General features: G+C 45.4%; 1 protein-coding gene across 1 annotated transcript in view; it reads left to right on the top strand.

Annotated features, from left to right (window-relative positions):
• Positions 1 to 22,752, top strand: part of LOC109904848 (immunoglobulin superfamily member 3-like) — a 170,276-nt gene that overhangs the window by 98,260 nt on the left and 49,264 nt on the right. Inside the window, exons 3-4 of the mRNA XM_031799431.1 lie at positions 3,763 to 4,182; positions 17,836 to 18,222. Coding sequence (XP_031655291.1) covers positions 3,763 to 4,182; positions 17,836 to 18,222 — 807 coding nt within the window. The remainder of the gene's footprint in view (positions 1 to 3,762; positions 4,183 to 17,835; positions 18,223 to 22,752) is intronic.

Raw genomic sequence — 22,752 nt, forward strand, 5'->3', positions numbered from 1 at the left:
CATGTCTGATTGGTTAAATGCATTCCAGACAGGATTTGATTGGCCTTGGGGACAGTAGCGTAGGTGGGGATATGTTTTTGTCTGTGTCATGCCATCCCAGCTGTTTTGTGGACATGTGCCAACCCAGGGGATGTAGAGAAGCGAAGCGAGTTTCTGTTTTGCAGTTATTCAGAGTGTTTGGGTGGTTCTGGGGGGAGGGGGATCAGGTGAGAGATATACGGGAGGTGTAGGCTGTTTTAGGGGTGACCTTGGTAGTGTAGAGTGGGTGGGTTGCTATGGCAACAGGAGGCTGTAGCATAGGAGGGTTGTTGTGGAATGAGTAGGCTCTCTCTTCTTTTTCCCTCTCTCTTTTTACTTCTCCTGTCTCCTGTGTTAGAAATCTCTCTTCCTCCCTTTTTCCCCACCCTCGTATTGATTGGGCTAGTAGTGTGGTCTCTCCGTGTATGAGAGGTGATCTCTACTAGGCTTTTTACTCACCAAATGAGTCCTCCGTCATGCCTTTGAACCTTCTCTCCCTACATAGGGCATTTCAGATTCTGTCTGAACGCTCTGTATCACAGACATGATATGGAGACTCCCATATCAAGCCTCCATCGTTCAGACTCAGAGACTTGTCATAAGAGACTTTCCCCTTAGTGACAGGGATGGCCTATAACTCATTTAACATTTAATAGTAAAGTGTGATCAAACACACATCCTTTAGTGGGGTGAAAAAAGTTGGTGTAAAAGAAATAGAGCCCACACAGTCATAAGCTCCACCACGCAGCTTTATGAATAAACACACAGCGTTTTCATCCTGCAGGGATGTTTGTCAGGTCGTTTCACCGGGAGTGTACCACACCCAAATTGATAGACATAAAACAAGAACCAATTAAGGCAGTCTATACATATTTAAGTTGAAACGGGCAACACAAAAACAGTGTATAAAAAGCTAACATTGAGTTGCACCCCCCTTTTGCCCTCAGAACAGCCTCAATTCGTCGTGGCATGGACTCTACAAGGTGTCGAAAGCATTCCACAGGGTTGCTGACTCCAATGCTTTCCACAGTTGTGACAAGTTGGATGGATGCTCTTGGGTGGTGGACCATTCTTAATTCACACAGGAAACTGTTGAGAGTGAAAACCCAGCAGCCTGGCAGTTCTTGACACAAACCATACCCCATTCAAAGTCACTTAAATATTTAGTCTTCCACATTCACCCTCTGAACGGCACACACACACAATTCATATCTCAATTGTCTCAAAGCTTAAAAATCCTTCTTTAACCTGTCTCCTCCCCTTCATCTTTAACCTGTCTCCTCCCCTTCATCTTTAACCTGTCTCCTCCCCTTCATCTTTAACCTGTATCCTCCCCTTCATCTACACTGATAGAAATGGATTTAACAAGTGACATCAATAAGGGATCATAGCTTTCACCTGGTCAGTCTGTCATGGAAAGCGCCGATGTTCTTCATGTTTTGTACACGGCGTGTATATACTATGTTCTGACTGTATAACCAGTAGTGGAGATTTTGAGTGTGTGGGCTCTATTTCTTTTATACTGTAACTCATTTATTGTTAATTCAGATCAATTTGAACCAATTTCAGTTCAATTCAAAGTCCTTTCAGTTCAATACAACCCAAATCTCGATACTGGTATGCTAAATATTGCATTCCATTTCCGGAGTTACATAGCCACAATTTCAGTGGGATAGAAATCAAACAAATTCCTGTATTTCCTGTGGTCTTTCATCCATCTCTCTCTCATGTTGTCATTCTTCCCAGTGCCTTGATAAACTGCAGTAACCTGATGTTGAACACAGATCCTCCTCCTCTTCTATGTCTTTTCTCTGATCTCTTTGTTCTCTCATTTCATTAGTGGTGGCTGTCTCTGTTGTTCCTGATATCTCTCTGAATCTCAATCTACACACACATACACACACACGCCCGCGCACTCACACATACAAAGCGAAAGAGATTGGGATCAAGCTGTTTTTAGCATCTGTGCTCAGTCATACCAGGATAACTTCAGGATATATGGATACCACCAGGCTTGAAACTAGCCCATGTGACATCTCAACAATTACAATGTTTAAAATCTACAAACCACTTCAATACCATGCACCTGGTGCACTATACACTCCAATACCATACATCTTGACAAAGCCCTTGAATGGCCAAGCATCTTAACCAGGGCTTGACAATACCACACTGTATTACTGGAAAGCCTACTCCATCCTCCATTCATTTGTCCAGGCCAGCTAAAAGGATGACTGCTGCTGCTACCCATTGTGTCTTACACACTGATGTCTTTATACAATCTAGGGCTGTGTGTGTGTGTGTCTTCGCTGTGGTCTCTGTCATTAGATCTAAACCACATCACAGTCCCCACTGCCCCTAACCGGTTAGATGAGCCTTTTCCCACTGAGATAATAGAACCTGAACAGGATATGAATCCAACTGACAGACATTCAGACAGGATGTATTGACCCTTTACACTGTGAGAATTGTCAATATGGATAGGGATAAATTAAAAGGTTTCTTACAGAAGAAATATGAAAGGCATCAGCACGGTAGGAATTGAAAGGGAACACTTTGGAGATTCTGGGGAAAATATTAGACCAAAGTTGAGGACCCAACAGTTCACCTGACACAAGACTGAATCCAAACATTACACTTGTTGATTTTATGTGGATGTTGTATTTTCTGTACTTTTTGCCACATTTGTTGATAACGCAGTCTGAAAATACTCTGGATACATTCACTAACATGATAAGAATATTCCTGGAGAATGTGGGGTAGGTGCAACACAAGACAGATCAAGTAAGAGGACTAACTGGTGTCTCCAAGTGGCCACACACCTCTCCAAAGTGTGCACAGTTCCTAAGTAATTTCAATGCAACTATAAGGTGCTGTTTTGAGCTCTCCTAGCTGTGCCATTGAGGAACTAGTGCAAACACACTTGTAGATTTGTTTGTTCGGAACGCCACCCTGCATCACCGCCATCACACAATTACTGTTGTTTACGCGATCCAAAAACGGCCCGTAAAAAATTGTAATCTGGGTCAGTTGGGCATAATTTAAAAGCTTGTTCTATTGCCAACATGCCTAGCTAAGTTATAAAATACGATATTACAGTGTTAGGCTTCACAAGGCAATTCAGAGAAACACACACGCATCCTCTTGACTGCTGCTGGGACATGTCATCATGTTCCATCCCAGAATAATCCTGCCGCCCACCGAGCCCCGTCTCTGTATAGAGGGTTTTACCACTTCTCCCTCCCAAACCCTGTCTGTCTCTCCTGCTTTTCCTCTCTGTTTTTAACCGGAAGAGTTTGTTTGCTTCTGTTGTCAGCTATACATAGTAGCTCATTCTGAAATGTGTTCTCATTCCAAATACATTGTCTGTATATTTTGAGTGTGTGATCTGCAGGGAAATGCTCTGTTTGAGGTTCCAGTGTTAGGCTGTCATTTAGGAGAACGTGCCCTGGCTGGTTGAACACTGTGTGTGTGGTGGGTGCGTGCGTGCCCTGTATGTCTGAGATGGTTATGCTATACGCCTGGGGCAGGTGTCAACTGATGTAATAGAAATATAACAACAATAAGGTCATATAGCAGATGTTTTCATATAAAGCCACTTAAAGTTGACATATGGGACTGAAAGCCACAACTCTGATCCATACTCTTACCAAACGATGTGCTCCACCTGTGAGTCATCATATGCCATAGAACCACGGATGTGATACTCATCTCTTCTCTCTTCTTCCTCCTCTCCTCCTGCAGTCATCCCCGACTCCCTCGCTGTCACTGCGCCGCCACAGACCCTCTCCCAGGTGGAGGGTGACACGCTCCAGCTCACCTGTGAGGTTTCCCGGGCGACAGAGCAGCACACACACCTGTCTGTGGGTTGGTACCTGCGTTCCCCTGAGGACGCTACCATGTCGCCCCAGGAGATCCTCACTCTGTCCCGAGACTTTGTCCTCCGGGCCGGTGCGCCTTACAAACAGAGGATGACTGCAGGAGACCTGAGACTGGATAAGACCAGCCCTACGTCCTACAGGCTGACCATCCACCGGCTGCAGCCTGCTGACCAGGGCCTGCTTTACTGCCAGGCTGCAGAGTGGATCCAGGACCCCGACCGCAGCTGGTTCACCATGACCCGCAAGCAGGCTGATAAGACCCAGCTACGGATACAGCCCATTGGTGAGTTGGGGGAGATGGGAGTGTGGAGGTGTGACACACACACACAGACTCTTTTTGAGTGAAGATCACTATCTCCCACTAAGCAAAGGAACAATATTAGCACATTTAGACGTAATTGTCTTGCTCATAAGCGTGTGAGTCTCAAGTTTGGGGAAGCACATTTTCACTGTCAAAAATATAAAGCATTCATGCATCATCACATTTGCAGACTTATGTAAGACAGATGACTATTCCTAATTTCATTAGTAAATTGGATAGTCATAATTTATGTTAATACAACTCAATCACTGTTTGCAAAAAATACTTTTCAATGCAGCGTGTGGTAGAGTATTGGCCTTGAATAGGCTTTATCAAATATGTTTCTTCTCTTTTCTTTGCACAGGAAAAATATGGCCTTTTTTAAAATCAGTTCATGCAATTCTTCTACACTTTATATGACTATAGAGATTAGCAGAATTTTTTTAAGTAATGAAGATTGTGGCCAAAGCAAATGAGCTAAGGCCAGTTCAGTTGCCTCACTTCAGCCACAATGTTGACCCCTTTGTCTGTGGTGATACAGGACACTTTATTTTTGTCAAAGGCCCAGTCAAGCAATCCCGAACGCAGGGCTTCGGCCAGGTATTTATCAGTGTCCCGTTTGTCAGTGTCCCGTTTGTCAGTGTCCCTTTTGTGTTGCTGGAAGTCTTAGTAGATCTCCTATGGTTTTTGCGCATATTATGCAAGCAGACTGGTCCAAGTCATCTGGTTCTCCATTGTCGTTAGGTTTGAAATTGAAATGTGCCTCAATAAGTGATGCTACGTTTTCTTTTGATACTATGAGAGCCATCTTCTTCACCTCACTACTCCAATCTACAGTAACATCTAAAAAGGTCAGTGGAGTGGAAGAATGTGCAAAGTAGAAATATAAATAACAAGGGTGCAAAGGAGGAAAACAAACAAACAAACACAGTAGGGGAAGAGGTAGTTGTTTGGGCTAAATTATAGATGGGCTATGTACAGGTGCAGTAATCTGTGAGCTGCTCTGACAGCTGGCGTCCAAAGCCAGCTTCAGAGATTTTTGTAGTTCGTTCCAGTCATTGGCAGCAGAGAACTGGAAGGAGAGGCGGCCAAAGGAGGATTTGGCCTTGGGGGTGACCAGAGAGATATACCTGCTGGAGTGCATGCTACAGGTGAGTGCTGCTATGGTGAACAGCGAGCTGAGATAAGGGGGGACTTTACCTAGCATGGTCTTGCAGATCACCTGGAGCCAGTGGGTTTGGCGACAATTATGAAGCGAGGGCCAGCCAACGAGAGCGTACAGGTCGCAGTGGTGGGTAGTATATGGGGCTTTGGTGACAAAACGGGTGGCACTGTGATAGACTGCATCCAATTTATTGAGTAGGGTATTGAAAGCGATTTTGTAGATGACTTTGCCGAAGTTGAGGATCGGTAGGATGGTCAGTTTTACGAGGGTATGTTTGGCAGCATGAGTGAAGGATGCTTTGTTGCGAAATAGGAAGCCAATTCTGGATTTAACTTTGGATTAGAGATGTTTGATGTGAGTCTGGAAGGAGAGTTTACAGTCTAACCAGACACCTAGGTATTTGTAGTTGTCCACATATTCTAAGTCAGAACCGTCCAGATTAGTGATGCTGGACGGGCGGGCAGGTGCAGGCAGTGATCAGTTGAAAGCATGCATTTAGTTTTACTTGTATTTAAGAGCAGTTGGAGGCCACGGAAGGAGAGCTGTATGGCATTGAAGCTCATCTGGAGGGTTGTTAACACAGTGTCCAAAGAAGGGCCAGAAGTATACAGAATGGTGTCGTCTGCGTAGAGGTGGATCAGAGACTCACCAGCAGCAAGAGCGACATCATTGAAGAATACAGAGAAGAGAGTCGGCCCAAGAATTGAAGCTTGTGGCACCCCCATAGAGACTGCCAGAGGCCCTTACAACAGGCCCTCTGATTTGACACACTGAACTCTATCAGAGAAGTAGTTGGTGAACCAGACGAGGCAATCATTTGAGAAACCATGGCTATCGAGTCTGCCGATGAGGATGTGGTGATTGACAGAGTCGAAAGCCTTGGCCAAGTCGATGAATACGACTGCACAGTAATATCTCTTATTGATGGCGGTTATGATGTCGTTTAGGACCTTGAGCATGGCTGAGGTGCACGCATGACCAGCTCTGACACCAGATTGCATAGCGGAGAAGGTACGGTGGGATTCAAAATGGTCGCTAATCTGTTTGTTAACTTGGCTTTCGAAAACCTTAGAAAGACAGGGTAGGATAGATATAGGTCTGTAGCAGTTTGGGTCTAGAGTGTCACCCGCTTTGAAGAGGGGGATGACCGCGGCAGCTTTCCAATCTTTCGGAATCTCAGACTACACGAAAGAAAGGTTGAACAGGCTAGTAATAGGGGATGCAACAATTTCGGCAGATAGTTTTAGAAAGAAAGGGTCCAGATTGTCTAGCCCGGCTGATTTGTAGGGGTCCAGAATTTGCAGCTGTTTCAGAACATCAGCTGACTGAACTTGGGAGAAGGAGAAATGGGGAAGGCTTGGGCGAGTTGCTGTGGGGGGTGCAGTGCTGTTGACCGGGGTAGGGGTAGCCAGATGGAAAGCATGGCCAGCCTTAGAAAAATGCTTATTGAAATTCTCAATTATAGTGGATGTATCGGTGGTGACAAACGGTTCTTATTCTCCATGGACTTTACAGTGTCCCAGAACTTTTTAGAGTTTGTGTTGCAGGAAGCAAATTTCTGCTTGAAAAAGCTAGCCTTGGCTTTTCTAACTGCCTGTGTATATTGGCATATCACGGGGGCTGTTTGATGCTAATGCAGAATGCCATAGGATGTTTTTGTGTTGGTTAAGGGCAGTCAGGTCTGGAGAGAACCAAGGGCTATATCTGTTCCTGGTTCTACATTTCTTGAATGGGGCATGTTTATTTAAGATGGTGAGGAAGGCATTTAAAAAAAATATTCCATCAGTAGAGGATGCCTGGTTGAGGTCAATATCCTTCCAGGATACCCGGGCCAGGTCGATTAGAAAGGCCTGCTCGCTGAAGTGTTTCAGGGAGCGTTTGACAGTGATGAGTGGAGGTCGTTTGACCGCTGACCCATTGCGGATGCAGACAATGAGGCAGTGATCGCTGAGATCTTGGTTCAAAACAGCAGAGGTGTATTTAGAGGGCAAATTGGTTAGGATGATATCTATGAGGGTACCCGTGTTTACGGCTTTGGGGTGGTACCTGGTAGGTTCCTTGATAATTTGTGTGAGATTGAGGGCATCAAGCTTAGATTGTAAAATGGCTGGGGTGTTAAGCATGTCCCAGTTTAGGTCACCAAGCAGCACAAGCTCTGAAGAGAGATGGCAATCAGTTCACATATGGTGTCCAGAGCACAGCTGGGGGCAGAGGGTGGTCTATAGCAGGCGGCAACGGTGAGAGACTTGTTTTTAGAGAGGTGGATTTTTAAAAGTAGAAGTTCAAAATGTTTGGGTACAGACCTGGATAGTAGGACAGAACTCTGCAGGCTATCTCTGCAGTAGATTGCAACACCGCCCCCTTTGGTCGTTCTATCTTGTCTGAAATGTTGTAGTTAGGGATGGACATTTCAGAGTTTTTGGTGTTCTTCCTAAGCCAGGATTCAGACACAGCTAGGACAGCCGGGTTGGCAGAGTGTGCTAAAGCTGTGAATAAAACAAACTTAGGAATGAGGCTTCTAATGTTAACATGCATGAAACCAAGGCTATTACAGTTACAGATGTCATCAAAAGAGAGTGCCTGGGGAATAGGAGTGGAGCTAGGCACTGCAGGGCCTGGATTCATCTCTACATCACCAGAGGAACGGAGGAGTAGGATAAGGGTATTGCTAAAAGCGATGAGAATTGGTTGTCTAGGACGTCTGGAACAGAGAGTAAAAGGAGCAGGTTTCTGGGGGCGATAAAATAGCTTCAAGGTATAATGTACAGATAAAGCTTTGGTAGGATGTGAATACAGTGGAGGTAAACCTAGGCATTGAGTGATGATGAGAGAGAGAGATATTGTCTCTAGAAACATCATTGAAACCAAGTGATGTCATCGCATGTGTGGGTGGTAGAACTGAAAGGTTGGATAAGGTATAGTGAGCAGGGCTAGAGGCTCTACAGTGAAATAAGCCAATAAAGACTAACCAGAACAGCAATGGACAAGGCATATTGACATTAAGTTGAGGCATGCTTAGTCGAGTGATCCTAAGGGTCCAGTGAGTAGTGAGGTTGGTTGGAGTCACGGCGATTCAGACAGCTAGCCGGGCCATCGGTAGCAAGCTGGCAGAGGATGGAGGTGTGTTTTTAGCCACCTCGCGTGTTTCCGTCTGTAGATTAGTGGGGTTCCGTGTGGTATTCAACCACTGGGTGAAAAGACAAAGACATGTTTACACAAGCACATATATTTATACACTCCTACTAGGAGGAGTCACCTCCTTGCACATCTAGATAGCCAACATGTCTGTTGCTAGTCAGGAACTTCATTGGTTCCTCTCACTCACTGGTGTAGTCATGGCCCCGCCTCCTGCTAGAACCTTTGTGGGCATGCAAGTATATATGTGTGACAAGATTGTTCCCCCTCACTTCATCTGACCTGACCTCGGGCCGAATTCCTAACTCCTCCCTAATCCACGACTGTCCAACCTTATCAGTGGCCGAAACCAGACTGTTGCTCTTTGTCTCCTTCCATAGGATCCACTGATTAACTTTCCATACACCTAGTTCTTATCCACCCTCCATTGACCCCAACATATACATTCATTTTACATGTAAAGTAATCAATAAGTTCTGGTATGGTAACATGAATAAGTGTACTTCAAGCTAGAATCCAACACCATTCACTGCCACCCTGTAGGCTATAGGATCTATAGGTACCCCTGGTCCCCACTTTTCACCCCACAACCTCCCCACTTGACCTTCAGACTCTCTCCTATTCACGCATATTGTGGATTTGCTGATTTCGCATCAACAGATAGTTGGAAATGGGAGGAGATGTAGACAGTTTAATAGACGGACTAAATTAGCAAAACAATACCATATAATCAATAGTTAACACTCCCGCTATGGGTAAAGGATTTCTATAATAAAATAAAGTTGTTCAAACATTTTTTAAAGAAATTCTATTTTCATGATGGTCTTCATCCAAAACCGTCAATGTCACGGTTATCCAATTACTGTCACAGCCCTAGGGAGATGTGTGGAGATAGCTTCTTGTTATAATGATCTGATAATAAGCTGTCGACCTCTCCAACCCAGCAGACCGGGAACAAGAGCAGAGTCTTAGCTACACACACACACTGAAACACACAACATGAAATACAGGGCCCCTGTACGCTACAGAACAATGGTGTCTTTCTACAGTTCCAGGAACACTATTCCAGCAGATCTATATGATGACTGATTATTAGCAGAATGACGGTAGAATTATTAATTCATTTTTAAGCATTTGCAACAATGGAAACATTTTTGTTTTCCTCCTGTGAGCAGTGAACGCTCTGAACCTCCGGTGGTTGATGCCGCCTCAAATGGTGATCAGAGGATGTTGGATATGAAGGCTCTCTGTGTCTCAGAAGAGTGTTAAGTCAGCCAGGAGAGGCACAAAGAGCTCTGCCTCTTACACCCCCTCTTCTCTCTCTCTTTTCTCTCTCTCTCTCCTATAATCCATAATGGATGGTGTTGTAACGTGACAAAAGGTGTAGATCATGGCGTGTGCGTGTGTACACCTGCGTGTGTGAGTGCGTGTGTGTCTCCTTCATTAAGCTGTGTGTATTGAAGAGAGAGAGAAAGAGGATCCAGAGACAGCCCCATCACTGGCTAATCACCCACAAACAGAGAGGAGAGGCCAGACATGGACAGAATCCTAATTTTTATTTATTTATTTTATTTCACCTTTATTTAACAAGGTAGGCCAGTTGACATTGTCATTTACAACTGCGACCTGGCCAAGATAAAGCAAAGCAGTGCGACAAAAACAACAACACAGAGTTACACATTGTTTTATATTTTACCTTTATTTAACAAGGCAAGTCAGTTAAAAACAAATTCTTATTTTCAATGACGGCCTAGGAACAGTGGGTTAACTGCCTTGTTCAAGGCAGTAAGACAGATTTTTACCTTGTCAGCTCTGGGATTCAATCTTGCAACCTTTCGGTTACTAGTCCAACACTCTAACCACTAGGCTACCTGCCGCCCCGATAATGGGATAAACAAACGTACAGTCAATAACACAATAGAAAAAGTCTATGTAGAGTGTGTGCAAATGTAGTAAGATTAGGGAGGTAAGGCAATAAATAGGCCACAGGGGCGAAATAATTACAATTGAGCATTAACACTGGAGTGATAGATGTGCAGATGATGATGTGCAGGTTGAGATACTGGGGTGCAAAAGAGAAAGCAGATAAGTAACAATATGGGGATGAGGTAGTTGGGTGTGCTATTTACAGATTGGCTGTGTACAGGTACAGTGATCGGTAAGCTGCTCTGACAGTTGATGCTTACAATTAGAGAGGGAGATATAAGTCTCCAGCTTCAGTGATTTTTTGCAATTAGGTTCCAGTCATTGGCAACAGAGAACTGTAAGGCAAGGTGGCCAAAGTAAGTGTTGGCTTTGGGGATGACCAGTGAAATGTACCTGCTGGAGCGCATGCTACGGGTGGATGTTGCTATGGTGACCAGTGAGCTGAGATAAGGCGGGGCTTTACCGAGCAAAGATTTATAGATGACCTGGAGCCAGTGGGTTTGGCGACGAATATGTAGCGAGGGCCAGCCAACGAGAGCATACTGGTCACAATGGTGGGTAGTATATGGGGCTTTGCTGACGAAACAGATAGCACTGTGATAGACTACATCCAGTTTGCTGAGTAGAGTGTTGGAGGCTATTTTGTAGCTGACATCACCGAAGTCAAGGATCGGTAGGATAGTCAGTTTTACGTCGGTATGTTTATGTTTGGCAGCATGAGTGATGGAGGCTTTGTTACGAAATAGGAGGACGATTCTAGATTTAATTTTGGATTGGAGATGCTTAATGTGAGTCTAACCAGACACCTAGTTGTCCACATATTCTAAGTCAGAACCGTCCAGAGTAATGGTGCTAGTCGGACGGGTGCATGCATTTAGTTTTACTTGCATTTAAAAGCAGTTGGAGGCCACGGAAGGAGTGTTGTATGGCATTGAAGCTCGTTTGGAGGTTTGTTAACACATTGACCAATGAAGTGCCAGATGTATACAGAATGGTGTCGAGAAGACAGAGAAGAGAGTCGGCCCGCAAATTGAAGCCTGTGGCACCCCCATAGAGACTGCCAGATGTCCGGCCACAGGCCCTCTGATTTTAAACACTGATCTTGATCTGAGAAGTAGTTGGTGAGGCAGTCATTTGAGAAACCAAGGCTATTGAGTCTGCTGATAAGAATGCGGTGATTGACAGAGTCAAAAGCCTTGGCCAGGTCGATGAAGACGGCTGCACAGTACTGTTTTTTATCGATGGCGGTTATGATATCATTTAGGACATTGAGCATGGCTGAGGTGCACCCATGACCAGCTCGGAAACCAGATTGCATAGTGGAGAAGGTACGGTGGGATTCAAAATGATCTGTTTGTTAACTTGGCTTTGGAAGATTTTCGAAAGGCAGGGCAGGATAGATATAAGTCTATAACAGTTTGGGTCTAGAGTGTCTCCCCCTTTGAAGAGGGGGATGGCAGCTTTCCGATCTTTGGGGATCTCAGATGATATGAAAGAGAGGTTGAACAGGCTAGTAATAGGGGTTGCAACAATTTCAGCGGATAATTTTAGAAAGTGAGGGTCCAGATTGTCTAGCCGAGCTGATTTGTAGGGATCCAGATTTTGAAGCTCTTTCAGAACATCAGCTGTCTGGCTTTGGGTGATGGAGAAGCAAGGGGGGGCTTGGGCAAGTTGATGCTGGGGGTACTGAGATGTTGGCCTAGTAGGGGTAGCCAGGTGGAAAGCATGGCCAGCCGTAGAAAAATTGTTATTGAAATGATCGATTATCATAGATTTATCGGAGGTGACAGTCTTTCCTAGTCTCAGTGCAGTGGGTAGCTGCAAAGAGGTGCTCTTATTCTCTATGGATTTTACAGTGTCCCAGAACTTTTTGGAGTTTATGCTACAGGATGCAAATTTTTGTTTGAAATGCTAGCCTTAGCTTTCCTAACTGAATGTGTATATTGGTTCCTGACTTCCCTGAAAAGTTGCATATCGCAGGGGCTATTCGATGCTAATGCAGAACGCCACAGGATATTTTTGTGCTGTCAAGGGCAGTCAAGTCTGGGGTGAACCAAGGGCTATATCTGTTCTTAGTTCTAAATATTTTTGAATGGAGCATGCTTATTTAAGATGGTGAAGAAAGCTCTTTTAAAGAGCATCCAGGCATCCTTTACTGACGGAATGAGGTCAATACCCTTCCAGGATACCCGGGCCAGGTTGATTGGAAAGGCCTGCTCGCTGAAGTGTTTTAGTGAGCATTTGACAGTGATGAGGGGTGGTTGTTTGACCGTGGACTCATTACGGACGCAAGCATTGAGGCAGTGATCGCTGAGATCCGTGTTGAAGACAGCAGAAGTGTATTTAGAGGACAAGTTGGTCAGGATGATATCTAAGCAGGTGCCCATGGTTACGGCTTTAGGGTTGTACCTGGTAGGTTCCTTGATAATTTGTGTGAGATTGAGGGCATCTAGCTTAGATTGTAGGACTGCCAGGGTGTTAAGCATATCCCAGTTTTGGTCTCCTAACATTTTTAACTCTGAAGATAGATGAGGGGGGCAATCATTTCACATATGGTGTCCAGGGCACAACTGTGGTCTGAGGGGGGTCTATAACAAGCTGCAACGGTGAGAGACTTGTTTCTGGAAAAGTGGATTTTTAAAAGTAGAAGCTCAAATTGTTTGGGCACAGACCTGGATAGTATGACAGAACTCTGCAGGCTATCTCTGCAGTAGATTACAACTCCGCCCCCTTTGGCCGTTCTATTTTGTCGGAAAATGTTGTAGTTGGGGATGGACATTTCAGGATTTTTGGTGGTCTTCCTAAGCCAGGATTCAGACACAGCTAGGACATCAGCGTTGGCGGAGTGTGCTAAAGCAGTGACTAAAACAAACTTAGGGAGGAGGCTTCTGATGTTAACATGCATGAAACCAAGGTTTTTACGGTTACAGAAGTCAACAAATGAGAGCACCTCGGGAATGGTAGTGGTGCTGGGGGCTGTAGAGCCTGGGTTAATCTCTACATCACCAGAGGAACAGAGGAGGAGGAGGAGGATAAGGGTACGGCTAAAGGCTATAAGAAGTGGTCGTCTAGTGCGTTTGGAACAGAGAGTAAAAGGAGCAAATTTCTGGGCGTGGAAAAAATAGTTTCAAGGCATTATGTACAGACAAGGGTATGGTACGATGTGAGTACAGTGGAGGTAAACCTAGGCATTGAGTGACAGTGAGAGAGGTTTTGTCTCTGGAGGCACCAGTTAAGCCAGGTGAGGTTACCACATTTGTAAGGCGTATTGGGCAGGGCAATAGATGAGGCGTATTAACATTAGGGAGAGGCATGTGAAGCCGAGTGTTCATAGGGTCCATTGTGTAGCAATAGATGAGTCAGGGAGCCGATTCAGTAGTTGCTACTACATTAGGCGAGCTGGAGACACAGCGATTCTGACAGCTAGTGGGCCGGGGCTAGCAGATTGGCCTGCGGTGTCATCGCAACGGAAGAGCCTGTTGAAACCACCTCAGACGATTACGTCGGCAGACCAGTCGTGATGGATCGGCGGGGCTCCATGACGGTAGTAAAGGGTCCAGGCCAATTGGCAAAAGAGGTATTGTAGCCCAAGAATTGGCTGGTGGACGTCTTCCGCTAGCCAGGAGATGGGCCTAGCTCGAGGCTAGCTCAAGGCTAATTGGTGCTTGCTTCGGGACAGAGACGTTAGCTAGGAGTAGCCACTAGGATTGCAGCTAGCTACCTGCGATGATCCAGTGTAAAGGTTCAAATGTGCGGTAGCAATGTGATAGAGAAAAAGCAGACCGATATGCTCTGGGTTGTAATCGCGCTGTGCAGACTGGCAGGTATTGACCGAGCTGAGGCTTGCTGGTGTCCGAGTTAACGGTGAAGTGGCTAACTGACTACTAGCTAGTAGCTATTTAGCTGGCTAGCCTCTGATGGGGGTTCCGGTTGTAAAGTTCTCAAGTTCAAAATAGCAGATCCATACCACATTGGGTGAGGCGGGTTGCAGGAGAGTATATTCAGTCCGTAGATGGAAAGTGAGATTAAAATATATATTACATTTATACGGAAAAAACAATATTTACACGGGACAGGACGGGGCAAGACAAAACACGTGTCCGACTGCTTCACCATCTTGGAACAAAGGACCTCTCCTTCTCTTTCCATCTCTCTCATTCCTCTTTACACATCCCTCATGTTATCTTTCTCTCTCTAAAACGTCACATTTTTTGCTTTCGCTCCATCTCTCCCCCTTGCTCCTTGTCTCTTTTCCCACCTCTCTCACTTCCGAACTCCTGCATTTAAGACATATCTCTATCTTGTTTTGCTTTCTCTCTACATCTCATTGTCTATTTTCTCTCACTTTCTTTACATGTTTAATTTGTTGCAAACATTGACGGGTACGTCTCCACTTTTACCTGCTCTCTTCCTCCATGTCTCTCACCCCTCAACATTGCCCTGACACAGTTCAGGTTGTATTTTTAGGACCAATCATAGCAAAACATTTCAAACAGTTGTACCAAGGAAAACGTAAACAAGTATTTCTAATTGGAAGAATATAGTACCTCCCCATTTTGACCTGATTGCTTCAGTTTCGTGCCTAGTGAATACGACCTAGGCTGTGTTGGCTGTGTTTGTTGTTGAAATCTAAGTTGAGGCAGTGTCCTCATAAAGCAGGGCACAGCTCCTTGAGTTTACAGTCAGCCCATCTCTGATTTCACAATGCAATATACTGCCGCTTCATTGGTCAGCGAGGGCCAGATTGCCACTGGCCTTTTTTTGGCATCTGACTTTCCACTCTATTAGGGATGAGCTGTGTGTGTGTGTGTGTGTGTGTGTGTGTGTGTGTGTTAGGGAGGTGATGCAATTTGTGTGTGAATTGTGTGTAAGTATGCGTGTATCTGTCCAGTTAGTGCCAGACTGTTAGCTGTTAGGCTCAGTGTTATTTACAGACAAGCGGCCAGCATGAAAGCTCACTGTTTGTGCATGTAAACAGTCCCCCCATCCACCCCAAAGCCATAAGGCTGCTACATAGTTAACCAAATAGCTTGTTTTTGGACTCTTCACATACGCTGCTGCTACTGTTCATTATCTGTCACTTTATTCCTAGTTAAATGTACATATCTAAATGCACATCGACCTGGTACTGGTACCCCGTGTATATAGCCAAGTTATCATGACTCATTGTGTATTTATTATTACTTTTATTATTACCTGTTTTACTTTCCTATTCTAGCACTATTTCTGTTTCTCTGCATTGTTGGGAAGGGCCCGTCAGTAAGCATTACACCTGAAGCATGTGACAAATAACATTTGATTTTGAACAGTCGCCCCCTCCCCTATTCCCATAACACTTCCCCACATAACTAATCATACCCAGGCAAACAGCAGTCTTTGAACTTTGCCTCATGACTATGTTTTCTCAGGAAGTCTGTTTAAAGTCTTTATTACAGCCGGAGGCTAGCACCTCTCTGAGTGAGCCAGGCAGAGAGGAGCGGAGCGGGAGAGATGCACAGAGCTCACCGCCGCTCGTCATGTGGAAATGAGTACTGTAAATAAAACGCCAGCGTCGCCGTATGCGGAGTGCATCTGTAATTGGGAGCCCAGTCAGAGGTGTAGGCAGTGAAGGCTGTGCTAACAATGTTTGCTCCGTCTTCTCTCTCTTCTCTCTCAAACAGCACAGAAAGAGCGAGGGAGGGGAGAGGCGATGCTTTTTTCGTCTGCTGGAGAGAATCTTAATTGGCTGTGTTTTTGTCTTGGAGGTGAAACCAAGGGGAGAGGAGGAGGCTGGAAGAGCGGTGCTTTACTGTGGGCATAGCTGACTAGTTGTGTTACTCCCCCTTTCTCTCTTCTTGCCTCTCTCTCTCTCTCTCTATTCCTCCAATGTGAGGCAACCTACATTAAAGAACAGGATGTGGTGGTGTAATGCTATGAATGTTATATGCTCTTATTTAAAGCAGGTCTCTAGCCCAAGCAGCTAGTCAAGCCCTCATGTGTTATATGAGGATAAGGGAACAGCTAAATCAGAGTTGATGAATCTCTGTCTGTCTGTCTGTCTGTCGGAGAGACTGGCAGAGCTAAAACTATACTGATGCCAAATGTTATTTTTTTAGATTAGATTCAACTTTGTCATTGTACAAGTACAGTACAATGAAATGCAGTTAGCATCTGAACAGAAGTGCAAATAAAAGAGAAACAATTATGTACAATGTATGTATAAATTTGCAATGAAGGCCAATGGCAAGTCTAAATGTGCAATGAAGGTAAATTGAAAGTGCAAGGAGGCATGCAACTGAAATACAGGGATAGCAGCAATGAGGTTACCGAGGTTAACATGTACATATACAACTGAATAATGTCCTTAATCAGACTTTGCAAAGCAATATCAGAGTCAAATAGTACAGCGAAAGAGTGCAGTGCAACAAGGTCCCTGAGAGGGAGTGGTAGGTGGTAGGATATGGCTAGTTTTTTAATTTGATCTTTATTTAACTAGGCAAGTCAGTTAAGAACAAATTCATATTTTCAGTGACAGCCTAGGAACAGTGGGGTAACTTCCTTGTTCAGGGGCAGAATGACAGATGTTTACCTTGTCAGCTCAGGGATTTGATCTTAAAACCTTTCGGTTACAAGTCCAACACTCTAACCACTAGGATACCTGCCACCCCAGTGCCATGTCACAGAGTTCAGCAGGGTTACAGTAGCTGGAAAGAAGCTGTTCTTGAGCCTGCTAGTGTGGGAATGCAAACAGTTTACCGTGCGCCCTACGCAGACACAGCTTGTGCTGGAGGTCTATGATGGCAGGGAGCTGGGCACCAGTGATGTGCTGGGCAGCTTTTAGTCTTCCTGTAATCCTTCCTTGGTTTTCTTTGCATTGAGGACCAGGTTGCCACCCCGCTTCCCTCGCCTTTGTTTACGATCTTGATGCCGTCTCCGGGCACTTCCTCTCGGCGATGTTTCAGTCTCCCGGGGCGTCTTCGCGATCTCCAGTGGACGTTGTAAGTTGTCGAAAACTCTCTTTGTGCGTTGTGTTCTAATATCGGCTATATACATCAGGCTGTACTGAGTAAATGAACTAAGAACTATTAAGTAAATTACTGCTAATTCGCAAAATCTGGGCACACACCGAGCCTTGCGTTGTACACGCGCCGCCATGATCTGGGGGTGGGGATCTGGGGGTTAGTAGGGATGACCATTTTCTCTTATCCCTTCGCCCCTTCCTTCCCCCACTCGCTTCTAACCTGCCTCCCTCCCTCCCCCATATTGGGACTTCAGCATCCATGAACATTCTCTTTTGATTAGGGACTGGAGTATAAAGATGTGTTGACACATTGACGTGCTCTCTGGAGACAGGAGGAGCTCAACTCTGCTTAAACTGCTTTGCAACTCATTTTATCTCTCTCTCTTTTAACCCCCTCTCCCACCCCCAGATCGGGACTTCTCTATCCAGGTGAGCACGGAGCGGCGGTCCTTCACAGCGGGCGAGCCGCTGGAGCTGCGCTGCACCATCGATGCCCAGAGCGTGCCCGAGCGCTTCTTCTCGGTGTCGTGGGTGTTCAGCAGCTCGCCGGTGGCCGTGATAGGGCCCAGCGCTGTGCCCGTCCTGGGACTCGATTACGTGGCGCGTGAGGCCGCTGGTCACATGACTGTGCGCAAGGAGAGCCCCACTGTGCACTTGCTTAAGCTGCAGCACCTCCGACCAGAGGATGCTGGGAAATACATCTGTAGGGTCACGGAGAGGGAGAAGACACCCACCGGGGACTTTATAGACCGGAGCAAGAGGTCACGCAACGTCCAAATCACCGTCCAGCCCATCAGTGAGTATCAACACGGCACCCTATTGGCCCCTGGGTTAGTAACCAGGCCTCCCATTAACCACTTGGTCAGTTAAACCAGAGATTTTCAAACCTGGGTCCACTGAGGTTCTGCAGGGGGTCTGAGAAATTATTATACTTTTTTGGGAGGGGGGGTGTTTATAAGTGGAAAATGTATATTTTCTGAATATCGCTAGCTGGATAACATTTGTATGTCTCTGCGTCCAGTATAAACGAAGTTAGAGGTAGTATCACAAGCCAATGCTAACTAACATTAGCCCAGTGATTGTGGAAGTAGATAAATGGCTTCATTGTGAAATTCTCGGAAATTGCAGTCATAGGAGGAAATTGCAGTCATTGGAGCTAATTATAGTTTTTTTACTGTATAAAGTGGTAATTTCCGGGACGTAAAAACAATGTGTCAACTTAAACTACCAAAACCAGAGAGAAAGCATGCAGAAAAGAAATTGAACTATATATATAGGGAGAATCGAAAATGTTCTCTACGCCACCAAGATTCTTTGTAGCTAATAGAATTTGTTAGAGTTTACACTTCCTCTTCCAATGAACTGTGGGGAGGTCAAAATAATGAAACTGTCTACCAAATCTATTAATTTAATGTTGATTACTTCTCCTTGCCATTATCATTCACCTGATGATAAGACAAGATGTGACCTTTTTTATTTTTTGCTAACATATGATGAGTGTTCCTGGGTTGCCGGTTTGCCTGGGCATGAGGTTCCAGCATCTAATTATCCCTTTGATAATAGTATTCCTTTTTAATGATATGCATGATATATTCTCCCAGAGCCCCCTCTGTCTCTCGGTCAGATACCTTTCTTCCCAGAGAACAGCAGCGCCTGAGTCACTCTGAGAATAAAGGCATTCTTTATTCTACCATTATTTTCTGTGTCAGTGGATTGCTAAAGTTAGGTAATGCAGTATTAGGGTCCTTCACATTCCCTCAGCTCGGGGCTGCGAGCGGAAGCTGCTAGCTTGGATAATGGAGAAAGCTGGCGAGGAGGATGGAGGACGCTGAGCTAACAGGCGTGAAATGAGAGTGTGGAGAAGGAGAGAGAGAGAGAGAATGGGGCCTACCTCTCCAGGGCCCACTAATGGATCCCTGGGCTAAATTACTGTGTTCTGCTGGGGCCGAGGGACTCAGCTGGGCTTTCAGAGGGGTGGCCGCTAGGGATGTGCTGGAGCACAAGCTAATACAACACCCCCAATAACTTGCAGGGTACAATGTTCTCTTCCTCTCTCTTTCTGTTTACTAGTGAAGTAACTCCCCTCTGGTCTTCAGCTCTATAACCCCTCTACAGCACCCTCCCCCCTCTCTATCCCTCCTCTCTTTCCCTCCTCTCTATCCCTCCTCTCTTTCCCTCCTCTCTATCCCTCCTCTCTATCCCTCCTCTCTATCCCTCCTCTCTTTCCCTCCTCTCTTTCCCTCCTCTCTATCCCTCCTCTCTATCCCTCACTCTTTCTTTCACTATAAGGCCTGGTCTTGAATCCTAAATCCAGCTGCTACCAGCATTAAAACACAATAACAACCCACCCCAACTCAGCCTAAATAAATCAAATCAAATGTATTGGTCACATACACGTGTTTAGCAGATGTTATTGCAGGTGTAGCGAAATGTTTTTATAAAAAATGTTGTAATACGGTATTAACACAAAAACATTCTGGGCTAATAATGTAAGAAGTAAAACCAAGAAAAACCTGCAAAGTTGCCTAGGGGCTAGAAGCACGGCTCAACTATCTATCGGCGCCCTTTTTAGGAGTAGTTCACTATTTTACATCTTGTAAGATGGTTGCTCACCCTGAAAGTAGTCTATGGAGCAGGAGAGAATAAAATGTAATCAAATCACATTTTATCGGTCACATACACATGTTTAAGGTGTTATTGCGGGTGTAGCGAAATGCTTCTATCGTTCAGTTTTCTTTAAACAGCCACTACAAACTTCAGCTAACTTTAGCCACCACAACCTAACAATCAATGGAAGTAATAGGGGCATGTGAGCATTTGTTATGGCCAATTGACCTTTAAGTAACATCAAACCAAATATGGAATTGATTTGAATTGATTTCAGGTGATTTGGACATATTTTTTGTAAACACACATTCTTCCATCACTTCAATTTGTTGTTAGGTGAAGTTTGTAGTTGCTGAACCATGGATTACAGTTTTCTCTTGGCCCAAAGACTACTTTCAGGATGAGGGACCATCTAACATCAAGTTGTGAATAGTGAACTACTACCTCATCCCACTCCCGCCCAAAACTGTCCCCAAACAAAGCCCCTCTGGCCTCGACATGGCTCCAGTAAATCCCCAAAATGCTGCCTAATGGGACCTTTTGTTTCCCTAACAGAGGTTTAATGTTCTATATAAGCACTTTATGGAGTTTTTACAGTGTAATAACCATGATTACAGCAGGGAGGGAGGTCAAAATGTACCGGGCTGCAGGCAGCGAGAAGAGAGGTATGGGGTCAAGGTGACTCCCCTATACAGACAACACCCCCGACGCACCTACCTCTAGTTACCACCACTTGTATCTGGGCCAATTAGACAGTGGCCTCTGTGTGGCCCTGATTGGGGGGATGGGTGATGGGGGAGTATGGGTTAGAAAGGGGTGAGAGCGGGAGGGCAGGCAGAGGGAACAGAGAGCTGTAAACAGTGCTGACAAATCAGTCCTGATGGATGAGTTTACCTTGCAGGGGAGAGGGGTCCTGAAGCGCTGCTATGAATTACAAACACACACAGAGAAAGAGAAAGAGAGAGAGAGATGGGGGGAGCGAGCGAGTGAGAGTGGGGCAGTAGACGGAAAGGAACGGAGATAGAGAGGGGATTAAAGAGGAGGGGGGAGGAAAAACACACAGTGAAAAGATAGAGGTGTAAAGAGAAAAGAGAACAATGAAGTTCAGGAAGGGAGATGGGGGAGACAAGTTACAAGTGGGAGACATAAAAATAAAAAGAGGAAAAAGATCTGAGATTTGAAGAGAGAAGGAGAAAAACAGGCAGGTTTGAAGAGGAGAGAAGCTGCCCTCTGCCTGCTTAACCATGTGTGATGTTCACGCACATCCACATTGACACTTAGAGCTGAGAGACGGAGAGAATGTATAATGTATTTAACACCGAAAAAAGCTGGGTTGAAATCAAAAGACGGAGGGAGGAAGAGAAACGGATGGAGGCATTCCTTTTGTTCATCTAAGTGTGAAAGGCTGCTTCATTCTGTATTCTCCCAAGAGCTTGTTAGGAGGGGCGGTTAGCTCTGAGAAAACCTCTGACGGCAGAGAGAACGAAATGGAGAGAACGAGGGAGAGAGAGAAAGAGAGAGAGGGAAAGAAGCCTTCCCTGTGTCTCTGGAGACTAAGCCCATCACCCCGAGGGTTAAGGGGGTGTTTTGGCTGGGCAGCGCTCCACCAGGCTCTGCCGTGTGTGAAAGAACTTGGATGTGATGCGAGAAGGAGTGAGGGGCTTTTTAAAGCACAGAGGACGGACGGCTGAACACTTTTATCCTTCTATCCTGCACTTTCTTCTGAGGTAGAATCCCTCAGACGCTGAGCCGTGTGATCTCAGGGCCGGCCCCGGGTGGACCGGGGGTAGATGCTGCATTACATTTGGTTTCAGAAGTGGGATCTGCTAACCCCCACGCATCAGTCCACTGGGGTCTGTGTGTGTCTGACATTCTCTCGCTCTCTGCTCAGGTGCCCCTAGGCTAAAGTAGAGTGATCATCTCCAGAGACACACATGCTGCTGTGTCATACATACAGTACCAGTCAAAAGTTTGGATACACCTACTCATAGTAACCAAAAACTTGTTAAACAAACCCTTTGCCTTGATGGCAGCTTTGCACACGCTTGGCATTCTCTCAACCAGCTTCACCTGGAATGATTTTCCAACAGTCATGAAGGAGTTCCCACATATGCTGAGCACTTGTTGGCTGCTTTTCCTTCACTCTGCGGTTCCACTCATCCCGAACCATCTCAGTTGGGTTGAGGCCAGGTCATCTGATGCAGTACTCCATCACTCTCCATCTTGTTAAAATATCCCTTACACAGCCTGGATGTGTGTTGGGTCATTGTCCTGTTGTAAAGCAAATGATAGTTCCTCTAAGCACAAACCAGATGGGATGGCGTTTTGCTGCAGAATGCTGATGTAGCCATGCTGGTTAAGTGTGCCTTGAATTCTAAATAAATCACAGACAGTGTCACCAGCAAAGCACCCCACACCATCACACCATCCTCCATGCTTCAAGGTGGGAAACACACATGCGGAGATCATCTGTTCACCTATTCTGCGTCTCATAAAGACATAGCGGTTGGAACAAAAAATCTCAAATTTGGACTCATCAGACCAAAGGACACCAGTCTAATGTCCATTGCTCATGTTTCTTGGGCCAAGCAAGTCTCTTCTCATTATTGGTGTCCTTTAGTAGTTGTTTCTTTGTAGCAATTTGACCATGAAGGACTGATTCACACAGTCTCATCTGAACAGTTGATGTTGAGATGTGTCTGTTACTTGAACTCTGTGA

Source organism: Oncorhynchus kisutch, linkage group LG2 (assembly GCF_002021735.2).
Source record: "Oncorhynchus kisutch isolate 150728-3 linkage group LG2, Okis_V2, whole genome shotgun sequence".
Classification (NCBI taxonomy): domain Eukaryota; kingdom Metazoa; phylum Chordata; class Actinopteri; order Salmoniformes; family Salmonidae; genus Oncorhynchus; species Oncorhynchus kisutch.